The sequence below is a fragment of the Carcharhinus amblyrhynchos genome, chromosome 5 (assembly GCF_965287045.1).
Source record: "Carcharhinus amblyrhynchos chromosome 5, sCarAmb.v2.hapA, whole genome shotgun sequence".
Taxonomy (NCBI): Eukaryota; Metazoa; Chordata; class Chondrichthyes; order Carcharhiniformes; family Carcharhinidae; genus Carcharhinus; species Carcharhinus amblyrhynchos.
Window position 1 is genome coordinate 441504 of NC_137328.1, and position 21434 is coordinate 462937.

The window sequence follows — 21434 nt, forward strand, 5'->3', positions numbered from 1 at the left end:
ACTGAAGGAGGTTACAGAGTTAGAGAGGGACAAGAATATTGAGGGATTTGAAAACAAGGATAAGGATCCTAAAATCAAGGCATTCTTCAATAGATCTGTGGACAGAGGGGTGATGGGTGAACACAATTTGCTGTGAACTCAGGTGCAGGCAGGAAAGTTTTGGATGACTTCAGGTTTATGGAGGGTGGAATGTGGGAGATGGGTCTGACTTGCATTGGATTTGAGACATAAAGAGTGAGGATTTCAGCAGCAGGTGAGCTGACGAGTCAGGATCTTACAGAGATGAAAATAAAGTGGTCTGAGTGACTGCAGGATGGTAGTTGGAAACTCATCTTGGGATCTAATACAAGACCGTGAACGGGTAGATTTTGGTTTAAACAGTTGCCAGGGAGATAAATATTAACATGTTCACTTTCTTACCCAGTGTTGGAACCCGGTGGGGGTGGGGATAGGTTTGGTGGTGGAGGAGGGTGGGCAGGAGGAAGGAGAAAAGTAAAAATTCCAAAAGGAATGTGAAAGTGATGACGGTGTCATGGGAAGACCAGGATATAAGTGAATATTTGCCGTTCTATACCTGGCTGACTTCCTACGACATACTGGGTATATTTATTAAAGCAAAAACAGCTTCTGTTATAATTATTAACACTTAAAACTTCCAGACAAATTAGTACAAAGAAATGAGTGCAGCATTTGTTATGGGGGATGACACATTCCATAATATTTCCTTTTATATTTATTAGGCTGTTAAGAGCTGTCTACTTAAAAGTAATCATATTCATTGACAATCATTGATAAAATGTAAGCCCAGGGAATCAGTCTAATAATTCATACCATCATTACAATAAGAATCAGCAGCAAGCTATCACTGTGTGAATCCACTTACTGGCTGGAGGGAATCAAATGTTCGAGATGTGTCTAAATACCGCACCATGAAGTGTAGTGGCGAAGGTCTGATAAAGTTAGATAACCTCCCAAAACAGTAAATTCTCTCAGAGGAAAGGCAGGGTGATTATTCTCTAATGCCAAACTTTTCATTTCCTAATTGCAGCCGAGTGCCACACTGATTTGTAGTGGTTGGTGATTGGTGACTAATATTGGCAGAAGATTGTGCCACAGTCACAGGCGATGATGTCATATTGAGTTGACATTCAATCCTTTCATTCAAAACCAGAGTCTGAATCCAGATATCAATTCCAAATTCACCAATAGTCACCAATATTTACTGCAACCAAAAGGAAACATACAGGCTAATCTTACCCTTAAAAAACAGACTGACCATAAAACAAATAAAATAATGGGGAAAGTGACAATGGATTAATGAACAGTGCTGTGTGCATTCTTACCAGTCACAGCTGTTAAGATGTTGTGTAAAAGTTGAACGGACCAGGTTAAGGGCTTGTGGATGATTACAAATGAGTAAGAAATGCAACTTTCCCACTTATGGTAAAAGCAGTGCTGACCCAATGGCATTGTCGTCACTAACCCACAGATTCCTGTTCATGAGTGCTCTGTTGTTTGGAGAACATTTGATGAGCAGATAAAAATGTTCTGTGCTCAGTCACTTCCAGCAGGATTTGAGGGAATTTTAACTTTAACAGTCTAGGCCAGTAAATTTACAGTAAATTGTAAATTTTGGGCCAGAGGACAAAATGTCCAGGTTAATTTCAAAAATGAAACTATTTTGCAAATATAACAAAGGCAAATGTCTAGTTTTGGTGTCAATTATTTGCCAGGACATAATTCATGTAAGGAATAGATTGACAGATAATTCCCACGCACATATAATAAACCTGAGATTACACAGTTCCAACATGTGGGAGCTGAATATGGTCACAGAAAAGGATTTGGAAAAGGCTTTGAAATATATTCTGATACTGTTTAAATATTCAGGATGTCTCAATGCAATTTGGAGTGGTGCTGTGGGCAGGAACATAGCAAGAGACAACATCTAGTCACCAAATGGACCACAAGTGGCAAGAAAGTGGTGGGACTGTGAAATACCTGGAAGAGACCAAGGCAGAGATCTGATGCAGCTGCATACAGGGCAATGGTGCTCACAGTGGGAAACAGACAGTCAGACAACCAGATCCAACAAAAATAATTGGTCCCTTTGTGGAAATTGGGCCTACGCACCCTCAGAGCAAAGTTCCAAAGCAGGGAAGATGGACTGCTGTGTGTTCAGAGGTTGGAAACCCGAGAATGTGGGTATACATTGTGCTGAGGAGAAAGCGATTACAGAACACTGGAGAACACACTTAATTTAGAATTCCTGGGATTGGAGGGAGCGATAGGTACCAGGAGGATGTGTGCTGTTTGTAATATAAATGATTTGGATGAAAATGCAACTGGATTGATTAGTAAGTTTGCAGACGACACAAAGGTTGATGGATTTGCAAATAGCGATGAGGACCATCAGAGGATACAGCAGGATACAGATCAGTTGGAGACTTGGGTGGAGAGATGGCAGATGGAGTTTAATCCAGACAAATGTGAGGTAATGCATTTTGAAAGGTCTAATACAGATAGGAAATATACAGTAAATGGCAGAACCCTTAAGAGTATTGATAGGCAAAGGAATCTGGGTGTACAGGTACACAGGTCACTGAAAGTGGCAATGCAGGTGCAGAAGGTAGTCAAGAAGGCATACGGCATGCTTGCCTTCATCGGCCAGGGTATTGAGTTTAAAAATTGGCAAGTCATGTTGCAGCTTTATAGAACCTTAATTAGTCCGCACTTGGAATATGGTGTTCAATTCTGGTTGCCACACTACCAGAAGGATGTGGAGGCTTTGGAGAGGGTACAAAAAAGATTTACCAGGATGTTGCCTGGTATGGAGGGCATTATCTACGAGGAGAGGTTGGAGAAACTTGGTTTGTTCTCACTGGAACAATGGAGGTTGAGGGGAGACCTGATAGAAGTCTACAAGATTATGAGAGGCACAGACAGAGCGGATAGTCAGAAGCTTTTTCCCAGGGTGGAAGAGTCAATTACTAGAGGACACAGGTTTAAGGTGCAAGGAGCAAGGTTTAAAGGAGATGTATGAGGCAGATTTTTTTATATAGAGGGTGGTGGGTGCCTGGAACTCATTGCCAGGGGAGGTAGTGGAAACGGATACGGTAGTGACTTTAAAGGGGCATTTTGACAAGTACATGAATAGGATGTGAATAGAGGATATGGTCCCCGGAAGGGTAGGGGGTTTTAGTTCCGTCAGGCAGCAGGGTCAGTGCAGGCTTGGAGGGCCGAAGGGCCTGTTCCTGTACTGGAATTTTCTTTGTTCTTTGAGGAAAATGACCAGCTTGGAGACTATGGGCCTGATTTTACTATTTTGATTCTAAATGCTGAATCTAAAGTGATCCGGATTTGACATATAAACCTGTTCTCAGGAGCTCCCATAAACACTCGGCCTGAGAAAAGCAGCCAATCCGAATCGTGCTGCACAAGCCAGTGGGCGGGGCTTATCACACCCGAAATGCTGCAGCTCCGATTGGTCCCTCCAACTGCACATGTGCAATAAGAGAAACGGAATGCCCACATCATATCCGGATAAATCCGAGCGATGACTCCACAGATATCTCCCCACCCCCACAACATAACTGTCCCCCTTATCCACCCATCCACCCCCCCACTACCCTGACTGATCATGTCCCCCCCCCGCCCCATTTCCCCCCTACCGATTGCACGCAGAGTGGCAACAGACCCCCTTCCCCCTCCGCCCACCATCACCACGATCTGGCCTTCCTCCTCCTCCTCCCCGCCCACCTCCAGAGGACAATCTGGACCTCCTCCTCCTCCCCACCATGGATCTGAGTCGGGGAGCTTCTGAAAGCCCTGAGCTTACCTCCTGGAGCGTCCAAAACAGACTTTTGTGAACCATGTCTGTTTTGCTCCAGATCTGGACGGGCGAACACGGTGGTAAAGGGGAAAATGGCAGTAAGTTTAGGCGTCCAGCCCATTAAGTCAATTTAAATTCTTTAAATGTATTTGCATTTGACGTCGCGCCCGTTTTGGGCACAGTGCTGATGGCAGCCATTTTAGCCGCTTGGTAAAGGGGGAACAGACGTGGAGGCAGGCGTGGATTGCATTACTTGCCTCACACCCGACTTTACCAAGTTTTCACACCCAAAAACGGGCACAATTTGTTAATAAAATCAGGCCCAATGAGAGTTTTGCTGGGGCCATATAAGGACATGGAAGATGGAGGTGAGGGAGTCATTGGGAAACTCAATCGTGACATTAAATACAAACTGTCAGAAAACAACCTCAGTCATTGTTTAAAGCTATTACACAAACAGTGTCGTGAAAACAACAGTGACCATCACAACAATCTTATCAGTGTCACTCTTTGATTAACTCGACGATACAGGAAGCTGTAACATCACAGGATTTGCTTTTCAGTTTTCCTGCCAACAGACCCACTCGTTAAGCAGCTGCTTTTAATATTTTTAATTTGGAATTTAACAGGTTGTTGAATTTGACAACAGTTAGTTGTTCGCAGTGACTGATTATTCTGTAATTGCTCTGGATGCACGGGATTTTGCTCCGTGCTCATGAATAAGGTTCTTCTGCTTTCCGTCACTTTACAAGTGTCCAATAAAAGATATATTTATGAACGAGGGCTCTGTGGATGTGTTTCCAGGTCAGAAACGTTTAAATATGCGGAACTGATGAGCCCTTTATCAGAAGGTTCGCATTTCTCACTGTGTTGGCTGTTGGTTCATTCTACCCTTTAATCCCAGATCTGGAAATATTCAGAATTTAGTCCACCACTAGCAGAAATTCCATCTGAATCAACTCCAGAGTTTAATTTGGATTAAAAGTTTTATTTTCAGGATTCTCACTGTGGGAGATTCGAGGACCTTGCCAGCAGTCTATTTGCTTGGATATCCCATTGCCATTAACACTGGGCAGACTCAGCAACAGGAACGGATAATATTGCGAGGCAACCAATGTTGTGTTTAACATCTACATAAAAGCAGGAAGTGATTACCCCTTCCCCCATCCTGCCAAGAACCTCATTGTCATAAATTAACATATCATTATAAAGCCCAGACACTGGAATCATCCCCCATGTCAACAAAATATCTCCATGGTGATGTGAGATCAGAACGGCGTGAAGCAAGACTGGGGTGCACCTGGAGGAAGAATATCCCAGTGGAGCTCAGAGGTGAGAGTGCCATGCCAGGGTAATGCCAGGGTGCCCAGGGACACCAGGCAGTGCACCTGGGTGAAGATTGTTCCCTGTTTGCCAGCTGTGCACTGGGGTGGCCTTTAAAAATGATACCTGGATTATCAAGACACTGATTTGATAGCAGGGCAGAGGAATCAGAGTCAACCCACAAACAATCCATCTCAGAACCTGTTTCTTTCTTCTTCATAGAGCCACGATCTCAGGCAGAAAAGGCCACCGTTTGTTTAAAGTTCTTGCATATTTCATGTAGTGAAAATGTCTCAACACTGCCAGACAGCAACCTTCGTAATCAGTGAAAATCCCACCCATTTATTCTCGGCGAGGCTGGAAAATCTCAGCAGTGGACAGGGCTGGAAGATCCCACCCAAAAATTAATGCTGGGAATTCAAAAAATATAGAATATTTCTAATGTTTATTTACATATTTAGTTTTATGTGGGTGGGAGTTATGGTGCTGGAGGACGTTTCAGAGGCAGGGAAAAACAACACCATCGTTACACCCAATGACAGGACAGATGCGGTCTTGTTTAAACATCTAATCCAGAGGACACTGGGCAGAACTTTTCCATAATTTGTCAGAGTGTTAGACTGAAAACCAGTGCGTATCTCTCCAGAAACACAGCCCAGATTTCAGATCAGATCTTCAAACACTCTGACACAAAAATAATTCTGAGGCTGGGGTTGACACCAGACAGGGTGGACCCTGATAGAGCTGACAAAGCTGGCTCCACAGAGATCAGGACATCATCTTTAATGAGCTCCCCAAGCAACACTGGAATTAAACTCCGCCTGCAGACATGGAGGATCAGAGAACAAAGAACAGTACAGCACAGGAACTTCAGCCTAGCAAATCTGTGCTGACACAGATGCCTCTCTAATTTAATATTTTCTCGCCTCTATGTGGTCCCTATCCCTCTATTTCCTGCCTATTCATGTATCTATCCAGATGCCTGTTGAACGTTGTTATAGAATCTGCTTCCACCACCACCTCCCCTGGCAGCACATTCCAGGATTCACCATCCTCTGTGTGAAAAAGTTGCCCCTTACATCTCTTAAACTTTTCCCCTCGCAATTTCAACCCACGACCCCGAGTAATTGACCCTTCGACACTCCAATGAAAACAATCCAAGTTTGTTCAAACTTTCTTCATAGTCCGTATCCTCCAAACCAGGCAGCATCCTGGTAAATCTCTTCTGCGTCCTTCCCAATGCATCAACATCCTTCTGTTAGTGTGATGACCAGAATAGTACATAATACTCCAAATGCAGCCTAACCAAAGTCTTATACAGCTGCAATGATTTTCCAATTCCTACACTCAATGCCCTGACCGATGAAGGCCAGCGTGCCACATGCCTTCTTGACCATCTTGTCCACCTGCGTTGCCACCTTCAGGGAACTGTGGATCTGCACACCTAGATCCCTCTGTATGCTAATATTTCTAAGGCTCTACCATTTATTGTATAATTTCCATCTGTAGTAGACCTTTCAAATCGTAGCACCTCACATTTGACAAAGTTAAACTCCATCTGCCATCTTTTAGCCCAGGTTTCCAGTTGATTTATATCCTGCTGTATCCTCTGACAATCCTCCTCACTATCCATTACTTCCCCAATTTACTAATCAGACCACCTACATTTTCTTCCAAATCATTTATTATATATATATCACAAACAGAGTCCCCAGCACTGATCCTTGTGGAACACTGCTTATCACATCCATTTAGAAAAGTGCCCTTCCACTGCTACTCTCTGCTTTCTGTGCCCAAGCCAGTTTTGTAGCCATCTTACCAGCTCACCTCGCATCCCAAATGACTTCACCTTCAGTATCAGCCTGCCATGAGGAACTTTATCAAAGGCTTTACTAAAGTCCATGTCTACAACACCCACTGCCCCGCCCTGGGCAATTTTCTTGTTGTTTCCTCAAAGAACTCAATCAAATTTGTGAGACACAGCCTCCCCTTCACAAAATCCTCCTGTCTATTGCTAATAAGCCTATTCTCTTCCAGATGTGAGTACATCCTGTCCCTAAGAATCTTCTCCAATAATTTCCCCATCACTGATGTAAGGCTCACAGGCCTGTAATTTCCCAGAGTGTCTCTTCTGCTCTTCTTAAACAGAGGAACAATGTTTGCTACTCTCCAAAGTGAAGGTTAATCTTGGGGGGAATTTAATTCTGGGCAGATGGTCTTTTAACGACATGCTAATGAATGCAAAGGGCTTCCTGACCTAGAATCTGGGCCCGTTTGTAACCCATCTTTATAAAAGCACTGGAATCAAGCCTAACAGCTGAGTGCAGGCACTGTCGCAGATACTCCCCTCTGGATCAAATATTAAACCAGAAACCCAGTTGTCCCCTCAACAGGACCCAAAAGAATCAATTTCAGAAAAGAGGAAATTTTTGCCAGGTGTCTTGGCTGATGTCCATTTCAGAATTGTGGCAGCACAGAAGGGGGACATTCAGCCCATCATTTTCCCACTAAATCTCCAAATGGGCAATTCATCAGGTGCCCAGAATAACTCACCTGTTTGTTGCGTCGCCTTTGTGTGTGGGAGCTTGCTGTGTATAAATTGGCTGCTGTGTTTCCCACATTACATTTCAAAAGTCCTTCATTGGCTGGTTCTTTAGGATGTCCTGAAGTTGTGAAAGGTGCTATATAAATGCAAGTCTGCCTTTCTTTGGATTTTCCTTCAGCAAAGCAGCCAATTCTGTTTGTAAAGTTTCCTCAGTCAGCATAATCAGGAACAGCTGTTCCCCTCCACGACAGAGTTGGAGTGTAATGAGCAGCCTATCACCAGCTACCCTGCCACACCCTGAGTGAATATTACTCCCTGTCTCTTTAATCACCATCGATTCAGCAAATAAATGGAAAGAAAACTCAAGAAAATTGGGCCAAATCCAAAGAGTTCTCAAAAAGTTTCTCTGCATTTGGCCATGCTCGTAATAGTCAAATTTTAATGGAAAAAATTAAATTGGTTCCAGGAAACAAAGTAAGAATGCAAATGGATTTTATGGGGGTTACAAAATAAAAACTTGTTTTGATTTGTCTTACTATTTTATTTCTTTGTCCCGACAGCATTTGTTTGAAGAATACAAGAGAGGCTAATGCCTAGAAATGTCTGGAATGATATTGCTGCACACTCACGTGTTGTAGTCATGCTCAGTTGGACAGCACCTCAACAGTTTCCCTCCTGAAACTCACAACAGGCAAACTCGCTGCTGGTTTAGCTCAGTCAATAATACTCTTGTCTTCAAATCACCACAATTGTGGGTTCAAGTCCCACTTGAGTACATAATCCAAGCTGCCACATCCAGCTGGTCCTCTGCCCTGTTAGTAAGAGGCAGGAGGAGAAACCTAGCAACCCGAGGAATGTCCTGACGCCAGCATATGTCCAGAGTCCTGCCATTTGACCTCTCCCACACCAATGCTGCAATCGTTATTCACACAGACATTCTCTAGCAATGATAAAAATCAGCAGGGCAGTTATAAAACAAACTGCATAAAAGCCACTGTAGAGCATGGGTGTATGTGCAGCCTACTCGACACACTGACAGCTCTAATTATATTTGCTCCAACAATTTAACAATTTCTTCTATCACTGGTGAGGTTCTGCACAGGGAACTAAACAGCTGATTACTGGTTCAGTGAAGATGATTCTGGTTCTATTACCCATCACTGAAAATACTGGGAATGCTGTGGACTCTTCCGTGAAGGAAATGCTACAAAAAATAACACTCACAAGAATCTTTCTGGGGCTGCTGCTGCCTTTGTTTTTTAAGAATCAGCTCAGTGCTGGCTCAGCAGAAGGAGATGGGTTCAAATCCCACTTTATGACATAGGCAGGTCAACAAGTGCAATAGGTCGGTACAGTACTGAGATAGGACCTCCAATACTCCACTATCTCTCAGATGAGATGTTAAACTGTGATCACAGTTGCCCGTTCAGTGGGTATATAATGTTGTCTGGTATTTTTTACAAAGAGCATGTTTGGTCCTTAATCAGCACTGATCCCACAGCTAATACTGCCAATTAGTAACTCATTTTATTGCTGTCTGTGAGATTATACTGTGCACACATTAGATATTGCAAATCAATAGTTCCTGCATTTCAAAAATAACTCAATGGCTATGAAACGTCTTCAGGCATCAAAGCTTGAGAAATGTGTTACATAAGCGTACAGAAGTTGCAACACCTGTCCTTTTCCCTCCTCACTGCTCACTACCCAAAACCCCAAGCACATCTTCCAGATGAAGTAGTGACTTGTGTAGAATGTATTTGTTGCCCACAAGGTGATCGCTACACTGAGACAGCACATTCCTAACTGGTCACTACTTTGCAGTGCATCTCCATTCAGTCTGCAAGTGTGACCTTGAGTTTTCCAGTCACCCTGTCATTTTTAATTCTCCACCTTGCCCTCACAGTGTCCTCGGCCTGCTGCATTGTTCTAATGGAGCTTCTTATCTTTTATCAGGCACTCTATAGCCTTCTGGACTCAATACTGAGTTTAACGCTTTCAGATCATAACCTCAGCTTTCATTCTTTATTTTTGCAGATTTTGCTTTTAACTCTTTTTTTCTCCTGTTTGGCTTTTGATAGCAGCTGTTCATCATTCTGCCATTCACAGCTTTTCCAGACACATTTTTTTCTTTGATTATTTCTCCAAAAGCCTCGAATGTCCTCCTTTGACCCTGCACCAACAACTCTTTTGTGATTTAATCATATAAAAATTGTCTCTCTGATCTTTGACAAATCTTCCTTTTTGTTCTGTCTCTCACACAGGTCCATAGCCCTAAATGTTACAAAAGTAAATTGTATACTGGAATCTGAAACCAAAAGAGAAAATGCTGGAAAATCTCAGCTCAAGTCTGAGCATCAGAGAAAGGAGCTGATGTTTTGAGTCCAGATGATCTTTGAAGGGTCATCTGGACTCGAAATGTCAGCTCCTTTCTCTCCTTACAGGTGCTGCCAGACCTGCTGAGATTTTCCAGCGTTCTCTCTTTTGGCCCTGAATGTTATGATGTGCATAATGATGTATCTCATCCAGATATTTTTTAAAGGATGTGAGGCATCCCACCTCCACCACCCTCCCAGGCAGCACATTCCAGACCACCATCACCCTCTGGATCAAAAAGTATTTCCTCACATCCCCCCTAAGCCCCCCATATGTTGAACCTGTGTCCCCTTGTGACTGACCCTTCAACTCAGGAAACAGTTGTCCCCTGTCCCAGTAGGCAAAAACCAAATTAGCAATTTGGCGCTACAGAGAGTAGCAGTATAGCTGATAAAGATTGCCACCCAGCTGAATGAATGCAGATTGCCTGAAGGCTGTCTAAAAGGAAATGCACAGATTGGTGATACAATGGGATTGAAGACTAGTGCCAGACGTGATGTTGAAACAAGTGTACGTTAAGAGGATTGTAAAGTTTATACCTGCTCCTGCATCCTAAGATCTTTATTCAGACCTGTGCTATATAGAGTACAAGGATATGTATATGTTAATGTTAATGTTATTGTGAGAAATATTTAGATGTTTAGCTTCAGTGCATGCTACAGCTAGAACATTTATTTGTCTAATTGCTTCCTCCTGATATCTAAGTGTATTTGATATATTTGAAAGTTTCTCATGTGAATTATTTTGGACCTTGTCACTTTCTCCAAATTCTCAATGTGAATTGTTTAAATTCGGAATCTGACTGACTGTAACATCCACCACATGACTCTTTTACCTAATGCAGATTTAGCTCATGTGACTAGCATCAAGACACAGTGGCAATGTATGCATGCATGTTCCATGTGTGCATTTCTGCATATGCACATTCCATGTATCTGTGCATGCATGTTCCATGTGTGCATGTTCTATTATTGCATGTTCTAGCATTTGCCAATCTCTGCTCTGGTGTAGATACATTTCTATATCAGGGAAGTCCAGTGGGATTATCTGCTTTTTTCTAACCTTTGAAAATTGCAAGTTAAAGTATCCAGAAAGCCCAGTATTGCCACACTAACTGTAAATGCACAATGGTATAACTATCTCTCAAAGGAGGTCATTTAGCATTAGAGGATATGGAATTCTTTTTCATGATACTGCTTTTAATTACATAAACAAATGTGATAACTCAACAATAAGAATCATTGTGTAAATATCAAAGTATTAATAGATTATCAATCTACCATTCAGATGTGCCACTTTGTTAGTAAATTGCCTCTGATACACGGTTCTAGAGAGCGGTCTTAATAAAGTGTAAAACCTGCATAACGTGCAACAAAATCTAAATTGTGTTGAAAAGAGTGCTGGTTTATGGATTGGCTGCATCACATACACAGGCAAAATCCTTCCCCGCTATTACGCAGAGAATACGACTAATTGAACTGATTGATATTACATACTGTATAAAAATAGATCTTACTTCTGATTTGATACATGAAGCACAGCATAAAAAGACTTGCATTTATGCAGCACTTTTCACAAGTACAGAATTCTCAAAGCATTTATAGTCAATCAAATATTTTTGCAGTGTAGTCACTGTCAGATTTCACACAGAAATCTCCCACAAACAGCAATGTAATAATGGCCAATCGTCTGTTTGGTGTGATGTTGATTGAGGGATAAATATTGGCCAAGGCACCAGTGATAACTCCCCTCCTCTTCAAAATAGTGCCATGAGATCTTTTACATCTGCCTGAGCAAACAGGTGGGGCACTGGTTTCACATCTCAACCAAAATGCAGCACCTCAGACAGTGAGGCACTCCTTCAGCGCAGGGCTAGGGTTTCAACCCTGGTTTTTGTGCTTGATCTCCGAAATGGGAATTGATCCCAGAAACTTGCAATTATTCAGAGGCGAGAAGATTCACAGAGCCACGATGTTATAACAGAACAGCAGAAGAGCAGAAGGATCTTGGGGTCCGGGTCCACAGGACTCTTAAATTGGCCTCGCAGGTGGAAGAGGTGGTCAAGAAGGCGTATGGTGTACTGGCCTTCATTAATCGAGGGATTGAGTTTAGGAGTCGGGAGGTAATGCTGCAACTTTATAAGGCCCTTGTCAGGCCTCATTTAGAGTATTGTGCGCAGTTCTGGTCACTTCACTATAGGAAAGACATAGAAGCTATTGAGAGGGTACAGAGGAGATTTACAAGGATGTTGCCTGGACTGGGAGGCATGCCTTATGAAGTTAGGTTGAGGGAGCTGGGTCTCTTTTCCCTGGAGAGACGAAGGTTGAGAGGCGACCTGACAGAGGTTTATAAAATGTTGAGAGGAATAGATAGGGTGGATTCTCAGAGGCTATTTCCCCGGGTTGAAATGGTCGCTACGGGAGGACACAGATTTAAGGTGCGGGGAGGGAGGTTCAGAAGTGATGTTAGGGGTAAGTTTTTCACTCAGAGGGTGGTGAGTGAATGGAATCGGCTGCCGTCAGTGGTGGTGGAGGCGAACTCGCTGGGGTCTTTTAAAAGACTTCTGGATGAGTATATGGGGTTTTATGGGATTGGGGGTTATAGATAGGTGTTGATGTGATCGGCGCAACTCGTGGGCCGAAGGGCCTGTTTGTGCTGTAGTGTTCTATGTTCTAGAACACCACAGATCATTGATAATCAGGATCGAAATGTCAATTACTCAGAGGCATAGGTTAAAGGACGAAATTTAAAGGAGAGGTGGCAGGCAAGTTTTTTTATACAGGGGGTGGTAAGTGCCTGGAATGCGTTGCCAGAGGAGGTGGTAGAAGCAGACACAATAGCTATGTTTAAAAGGCATCTTAACAGATACGTGAGCAGGCAGGGAATAGAGAGGTATGAACCTCATCAAAGCAAAAGTGCTTTCGTTTAGAAAGGCGTTGTGAGTCGATGCAGGTTTGATGGGCTGAAGGATCTGAAGGGCCTGTTCCTGTGCTGTACTGTCCTTTCTCCATATTTCAAGTATAATTAGGAGCCAGCTTCAGCAGACAGCCATGAAGGTACTCCCCACTTTGATCATTAAAAATTTAAACATCTCCAATTCACTCTCACCAACTGTACAATATAATGACCCTGTGAGGACACAGTTCCATAGTGCAAGTCACTCAGGAGAAACTTCCAAAATGTCCATTCTTTATTCATGAACTGAGGCAGTGAATGCTAGCAAGTGAGGGAATAGGAGACAGAAGGGAAGAGAAAGGATTAGAGGGATGCAGCACGTGGTGTTTTCAATAGATCAGCCTTCAGACTTTCACCATCTCAATTAATAACTCAGGAAAACAGACAGTTGAATATTCAAGCTTTAAGATGGCCCTAATTGGAGAGACAGTCAGTTGTGTGGATGCAAGATGTGCTGGTTAGGTGCATTGGCCATGATAAATTCTCCCTCAGTGTACCCAAACAGGTGCCAGAGTGTGATGACTAGTGGATTTTCACAGTAACTTCATTGCAGTGTTAATGTCAGCCTACTTATGATATTAATAAATAAATAGCAGAAGGTTGCCAAAAGACTTGAGCAAATTAAATGAGTGGAAAAAACAAAGGCAAATTGAGTTCAATGTGGATAAGTGTGGACCCACCAAATCAAATCATTTCTTAATGTTGAGAGACTCAAAGAATAAAGAACAAAGAAAGGTATAGCACAGGAACATGCCCTCCAGCTTTCCAAGCCTATGTCAATCATGATGCCCTAATTAAACTAAAAACAACAAAAAACCTTCACCCCAACTTGGTCCGTATCCCTCTATTCCCTCCCTATTCATCTATCCATCCAAATACCTCTTAAACAATGCTAATGTGCCGACTTCCACCACCAGCTCTGGCAACGCGTTCCAGGCACCCACTACTCTGTATGAAAAACTTCCCCGCACATCTTCCTTAAACTTTCCCCCTCTCACCTTGAACGTGCCCCTTGTAATTGACACTTCCACCCTGGGAAAAAGCCTCTGACTATCCACTCTGTCTGTGCCTCTCATCATTTTGTAATCTTCTGTCAGGTTTCCCCTCAGCCTCTATCTTTCCAGTGAAAACAATCTGAGTTTATTCAAACTCTCCTCATAGCCAACACCCTTAAGATCAGGCAACATCCTGGGGAACCTTCTTTGCACTCTCTCCAAAGCTTCCATGTCCTTTTGGTAGTGTGGTGACCAGAACTACATACAATCCTCCAAATACAGCCTCCATTTTCTGTCTTTTCTTAAACAGTGGGGTTACATTTGCTAGTTTTCAGTCTGCAGGAACCTTTCCAGAGTCTACAGAAGTTTGAAAGATGATCACCAATGCATCCACTATCTCTGTGGCCACCTCAGCACTCTGGGATGTAGATCATCTAGCCTAGGGGACTTATTTCAATCTAATTAATTTTTCAGTTTCTACATCTTTGTTAATACAAATTTCTTTCAGCTCTTCATTTTCCCAAGGCCCTTGATTCCCTGGTATTCTGGGGGACTGTTTGTATCTTCCTCTGTGAAAATAGATACCGTGGGTGGAATTTTACCAGCACCTCCACCCAGGGTTCGTACAATCCCACCAAGGCCAACCCCAGATTCGGGGCATGGGTGCCAGTAAAATTCTAGCCAAAATAATGGTTTCTCCACCATTTCCCTATTCTCCATTATAAATTCTCCCGTCTCCACCTATACTAGATTCACATTTATCCCTCTAATCTTTTCCTTTTCACATACCAAAAGAATCTTTTACGCTTTTTTCACTAGCTTACATTCACATTCTCTTTTCTCTTACTTTAGCAGTTTCTTGGTCATCCTTTGCTGGATTCTAAATTGTTCCCAATCCTTGGGCTTATCAATTTCCCTGAAAATCTCAAAGCATTTCCTTTGATCTGATGTAAACTTTAATTTATTTTGTTGGGCACAGTTGAATCGCCTTTCCTGCTGAGCTTTCGTGTCTTATAGGAATATATATTCGCTGTCGACTATATGGTACTTCTTTAAATACTAGCCATTGCCTGTCTGTTGTCAAATTTTTTCATGTTTTTTCCCAATCCGCCATAGCTAACTTGCCCCTCATCTCTTCATAATTTCATTTGTTTGGATTTAGGACCCTAGTTTCAGGATGAATTATATTGCTTTCAAACTTAATGCAAAGTCTGTCATATTATGGTCAATTTCCAAATGGTTCTTTTACAGCAAATTATTAATTATCCCTTTCTCATTAGATAATACTATATCTAACTCAGTCCAATCCTCAGTGGGTTCCTCAATGTATTGCTCCAGTAACCCATCCTCCACAAAGCACTAGTGGTAATTAGGTTTATCCAGTCTAAGTGTAAATTGAAGTTACCATTATTACTGTGTTAGCCCTAATTTCCTGATTTATGCAGTGCCCAACATTACCACCACACTTTGGTGATCTATAAACAACACACCATTGTTTGCTGCCCCTTGCCGTTTCTTAACTCCACAAAAATTGATTCTACATCTTGATCCTTTGATCTAAGACCCCCTCTCACTGATGTACTGATCTCATCCCTTATTAACATTGCCACCCCATCTCCTTTATCCCCCCTGTACATATTCTTCCTAACAGATGACTGTCCCTGAATATTCAGTTCTCAGTCCTGGTCACCCTGTAACCACGTGTCCGAAATGAAAATTAAATCATTCCCATTTACCTCTATTTCCACCTTTACATCATCTACCTTGTTGGGAATGCTGCATTGCTTCATTTCCAAAGCATCTCGTGTTTGGTGCATGCTACCCCCAAAATAAATAGTCACCTCATCTAGAGGAAATTAATATATTAAAGAGAATCATATAAAACCATATCCATGCTGCTTTATGGAGGGAGAATCTTATGGTAATAAAACTCAGGATCAGGTCAATGACATCTGTACATACCTTTTATTTGGTATTAGGAAGTTTTTCTGATGTATTTTAATTTGTCTTTGTGACCCGTTTGCACTTCTTTACAAGGACTAGGAAAATGGACATGTGGCGTTTATAAGAATCCCAGCCCTGAATTCCATTCCATTGATGGTTTGCACCCAATAGCAGCTTGTGTTGATATAGTATCTTCAACAGAGTCAAACATCCCAAAGGGGCATCCCCCAACAACATCTTACACTCACCCAGGTGAGACAATATCACCCAACAACATCTTACACTCACCCAGGTGAGACAATATTAGAACAGCTGACCAGAGGTTTAGACAAAGAGTAAATTTTAAGAAGCACCATAAATGTGGAAAGAAGTGTTGAAGTGTGGAGAAACTTAGTAGCGGGATGTGTGTGTGTGTGTGTTGGGGGGGGGGGGGGGGGGGCTGCGGGGAGGTGGGGAGGAGGCAGTGGGGGGCGGGGGGGTGGATTTCCGAGTTTATGACCCGGACAGATACCAATGACAGAGATTAAAATAAGGGGTTCTCCAAAGGCCAGACCCCTGTGTAAACCATAGAAAATATGCCATACCTTTGTGTTTCGATTGAACTATTTATTTGGAGTATACTTTAAATAGAGTGCACTATATTGTCAATTCAGTTATTATAAAGAAAAAAACTTTAAATCTTAAGCTAATCTTGAAAGTTCTAAACCAGAGAATTACGAATCCATCCAGAAGTCTCTATAATAGTAGCTTTCTCCTTCTGTAGGTGTATTCCTAACACATAGGTAGCTGACACTTACCACATCAGGGAATTCTGTAATCACAAGTCGCCTGTCGACACGGGAACACTGGCAAATCAGCTTATTCTCACCTATTCTGAATAGGCTATTAACACATTCCAAGGCTTTTGTTATAGGGCTATGGGCCGTTAATGTGTGATTAATGAGCTAGGGAGACTGTGGAACAAAAAAAGGGTGCAAGGTCACTTTAAGCCGTGAAGGTTGAACAACACTGTGTGTTTACCAAGAATGGAATACCACAAATCTAAAGGAGAGTAGCTGAGTCAAGATTACTTTTCCGTGAGATTAGTTCACCTGTATTTATTAATTCGCCGCAGTGCTACCTCCAGCAGCAGCCTCCAAATATCTGTAGTGAGGAGAGGCTTCATAAAGCTCCCAATCCTTGTTAATGATGCAGCCGAGATATTAAATCCATTTAACAGCACAGGTGTTCCAGCTATTTACATCGATTCAGAGAAAATGAAGTTCAAGTGGTTTTCCAGGTCACATGTTTCACCATTGTCAGAAAATTAGCTCATACATTTTTAGGCTCATCATTCTAATCAGCGAAATTTCCATTTGCTTTGTCTAAATAATTGTCTTGGAAATTTGTTAACCAATCATGCCTTCTTCAGGAATATGATTACACTAGAGTTTTTGCTCTACCCATACCATTGCATATGTAAGTATATAATGAAACAGGTGCATATAGCATGTATGTATGTTTGTATGTATATAGCAATGCTTACACTTCCTCAGGGTCATTTGAATGATCAGTGCGCAAAAAAAATCAGTAGAATATTATCTGAGCACCAGAAGGTAAATCATAGCGAGATTACATTAACTGCCTGCATTCTCTCAAATATAAATGGTTAAAGAATGATTGGATGGGAGTTTTTCTTTTAGGATTTTAAAAGCAATTGATAGGCTGGGTAAAGAGAAATGTTCCCATTGGTGGGAGGAATATTGGAGAAGGAGTGACAACATTAAAATCAGAGGCAAGTTATCCAGGAGAGGAATTAGATTTTAATTTAGTTTATTTTGGTTTATTTATTAATGTCACAAGTAGGGTTATATTAACACTACAATGAAGTTACTGTGAAAATTCCCTAGTCGCCACACTCTGGCGCCTGTTCAGGTACATATAGGGAGAATCTAGCACAGCTAATATACCTAACCAGACCATCTTTTGCACTGAGAGAGGAAACTGGAGAACCCGGAGGAAACCCACACAGACACGGATAGAATGTGCTAACTCTATACAGTCAGTGACCCAAGGCTAGAATCAGACCCGGGTCCCTGGCGCTGTGAGGCAGCAGCGTTAATCACTATGCCACTGCACTGTGCCAGAACACATTTATTGAAAGGATGGCAAGGACTGGAACTCTCTCCACTTGATGCCAGCTTAATTTATGATCTAATTAGATTATTTTCCAGACAAAGATATAAAGGGATAAGCTGCCAAGAAGTTAATATATATATCGGCCATGATCTCATTGGATGGATTAGGAGGCTGGACGGGCTGAAGGGCCTCGCCTTGTTCATGGTCGGAGAGGACAGCAGCTGAGGCAGGAAGGAACTCAGTACCAGCCATGGCTACCTGACTAACAGAGGGAATCCGGATGCGGGGAAAAGCTCTCTCTGCACTGGGAGAGTATTACTGATGTGGGTACTAGCGAATCACCAAGTGTCCACTCTATAACCTCAGTCAGAGGTCAGAGCAGGGCGGCTGGGGCTAATGCAGAGAGATTGTCTGCTTCCAGCTGGGACCGAGACACTCAGTTCAGGGTCATTGCTGATTCACACCAGGATCGTGTCAAAATCTGTCCGACTTCACCCTGACACTGCCCAAAACCGGCTCCTAAACCCATTGGACAGTGTTTGTACCCAGTGAGGAAATCAGTCAGGAAGATCACTCTGTGGGGATTATAATCTTGGTGTTATTGTTTCAACCCATTCTGTGTCTAACTGCACTTCCCCCGGGGTTGAAACATTCTGCACTCTCTCTATGCTCAGAGATCGAGTTCTCAGTTTCCATTTCACTGCGGGACCATCAAATATTGTTTAGTAAAAGACTCAGGTGGAGTAAGTTTCCGAGTGTTAAAATCTGCCGGATCCAGCACCTGTTCACCAGTGTACACAGGGTTAAATACTTCCTTATTCCAGTGGAGCAAATTCTGCTGGAACTGATTGATTGCAATAACAGAGACACAGAGAGAAGCAGACAGAGAGAGAGGTTGGAATGAGGAACCGCACCCACAGACATTCCCTCTCTGTATCTCTCTCTCACCCACTGATTCCCAAATCTCACCTCTCTGGCTGAGCAGATTAGCAGAAAGCTGCAGGAAATCCGCACGATTATCCTGAAGAGAGATACAGACATCTCGCAGCTGCAGCCTGTGGATATTTTCTCTCACAAAGTGTAGATCTTCCTCCTCCAGTGATGATTCGGAATTGGGGGGGTTTCTCGGATTAAACGTTGGCGAAGTCAGTGTGAACTTGGTGCTGGTCCTGTTACTTGTACCGGCTGCTCTCCCTGACACTCACTGAGGTGATTCCCAATGTTGAGCCGGAGAATTCCACCTCCCGGCCGCCTAACAGGACAGGACAGAGCAGATACTGATCAATGATGCCGGTCACTGCCTGGGGCTCTGCCCAGGGACTGCAGCTTCATACTGAGATCAGGCAGCCCCACTCCCCCTGCCAGAGACACACACACAGGGTGAGGCCCCGACACTCACACCCCACCCACCACCCCCCCACACACACACCACCCACTCCCCCCCCCACACACACCCACCACCCACTCCCCCCCCACACACACCCACCACCCCCCACACACACACACACCCACCACCCACTCACCCCCCCCCACACACACCCACCACCCCCCACACACACACACACCCACCACCCACTCCCCCCACACACACACCCACCACCCACTCCCCCCCACACACACCCACCACCCACTCCCCCCCCACACACACCCACCACCCACTCCCCCCCCCACCACCCACTCCCCCCCCACACACACCCACCACCCACTCCCCCCCCACACACACCCACCACCCACTCCCCCCCACACACACACCCACCACCCACTCCCCCCCCACACACACCCACTCCCCCCCCACACACCCACTCCCCCCCCACACACACCCACTCCCCCCCCACACACACCCACTCCCCCCCCCACACACACCCACTCCCCCCCCCACACACACCCACTCCCCCCCCACACACACCCACTCCCCCCCCCACACACACCCACTCCCCCCCCACACACCCACTCCCCCCCCACACACACCCACTCCCCCCCCACACACACCCACTCCCCCCCCACACACACCCACTCCCCCCCCCACACACACCCACTCCCCCCCCCACACACACCCACTCCCCCCCCACACACACCCACTCCCCCCCCACACACACCCACTCCCCCCCCACACACACCCACTCCCCCCCCACACACACCCACTCCCCCCCCCACACACACCCACTCCCCCCCCACACACACCCCGCACGCACCCATCCCCCGCCCCCCATCCCCCCCCATCCCCCCCCCACGCACCCCCCCATCCCCCCCCCACGCACCCCCCCCACATCCCCCCCCCACGCACCCCCCCCACATCCCCCCCCCCACGCACCCCCCCCCCACGCACCCCCCCCCCCACGCACCCCCCCCCCACGCACCCCCCCCCCCACGCACCCCCCCCCCACGCACCCCCCCCCCACGCACCCCCCCCCCCACGCACCCCCCCCACACACCCATCCCCACACGCGCACACATAGATACACTGACAAACACATAGACAGTGACACACACGTAGGGATGAGGACCCGGCACTCACATCCCATCCGCCCACATACACAACCCCACCCCCCAACACATACAGATAGACACACAGATGCACACTCTCTGTCACACACACATTCACACGCCCCTCACACCCAAAACAGACACACACAGATTCACAGCCACAGCACGGTCTCGGTTAGAGACTGGGTTGCTCCCACTCTCTTTCTCACTCACCCCCATAACAGCTCCGCCTTGCAGCTAATTCCAGAGAAACACCCAGAGTGATTTAGCAGGGTGGGGGGTCACTTCACCCCTGTCCCGCTGTCCGGCTTTCACTCCTTTACACCCTGACCGTCACCAGCTGACCCTCCCAGGGGAACCAACAGGTGGGAGAATCCCAAACATCGGAGAACCCCCGAGGATGGTTTAAATTCTGTAGTTTTCCATCTCAGCATTGTTTTTCATTGAGTTTTGGAAATGCTGCGGGCGCCAAAACAGCTGAGGAACAGTCCTGAGAATAAGTTGCTCCTTTGGAGACAGAATTAAAGAGTTGAATTGTCCCGCACGCATTTCCGTTAATTCCAGTTTATACCATCGAGATCAAATTCACTCTCAAAGCTGTTTGGGAGATTCCGGCGCCACAGACTGGCCGGATTCACAAACTGTCAAAATATGGTTTTTAGTTGGAAGTAACAGTGATACAGACAGGTATGAGAGACATGGGAATCTGTACAACTGGCTGGCGTGGAGAACTGAGATTGTGGTGTTCAGCCAGAGTAAGATTAGCGGGACAGATACGGGAATGTACTGGATTCTGTGTTAAATATTACAAGAAGCGAGGTTCCAACCCCGGATTCTCAGCCTAGGGTATTAGCACATTTAT

At 44.6% G+C, this 21434-nt stretch overlaps 1 protein-coding gene across 1 annotated transcript in view; it reads right to left on the bottom strand.

Moving 5' to 3' along the window:
* LOC145342826 (ADAMTS-like protein 1) overlaps positions 1 to 19297 on the bottom strand; it is a 451251-nt gene extending 431954 nt beyond the window's left edge. The window contains exon 1 of the mRNA XM_080188292.1: positions 19058 to 19297. Within this exon, the coding sequence (XP_080044418.1) occupies positions 19058 to 19129 (72 nt within the window). The 5' untranslated portion in view covers positions 19130 to 19297. The remainder of the gene's footprint in view (positions 1 to 19057) is intronic.
* Between the last annotated feature and the right edge of the window lie 2137 nt (positions 19298 to 21434).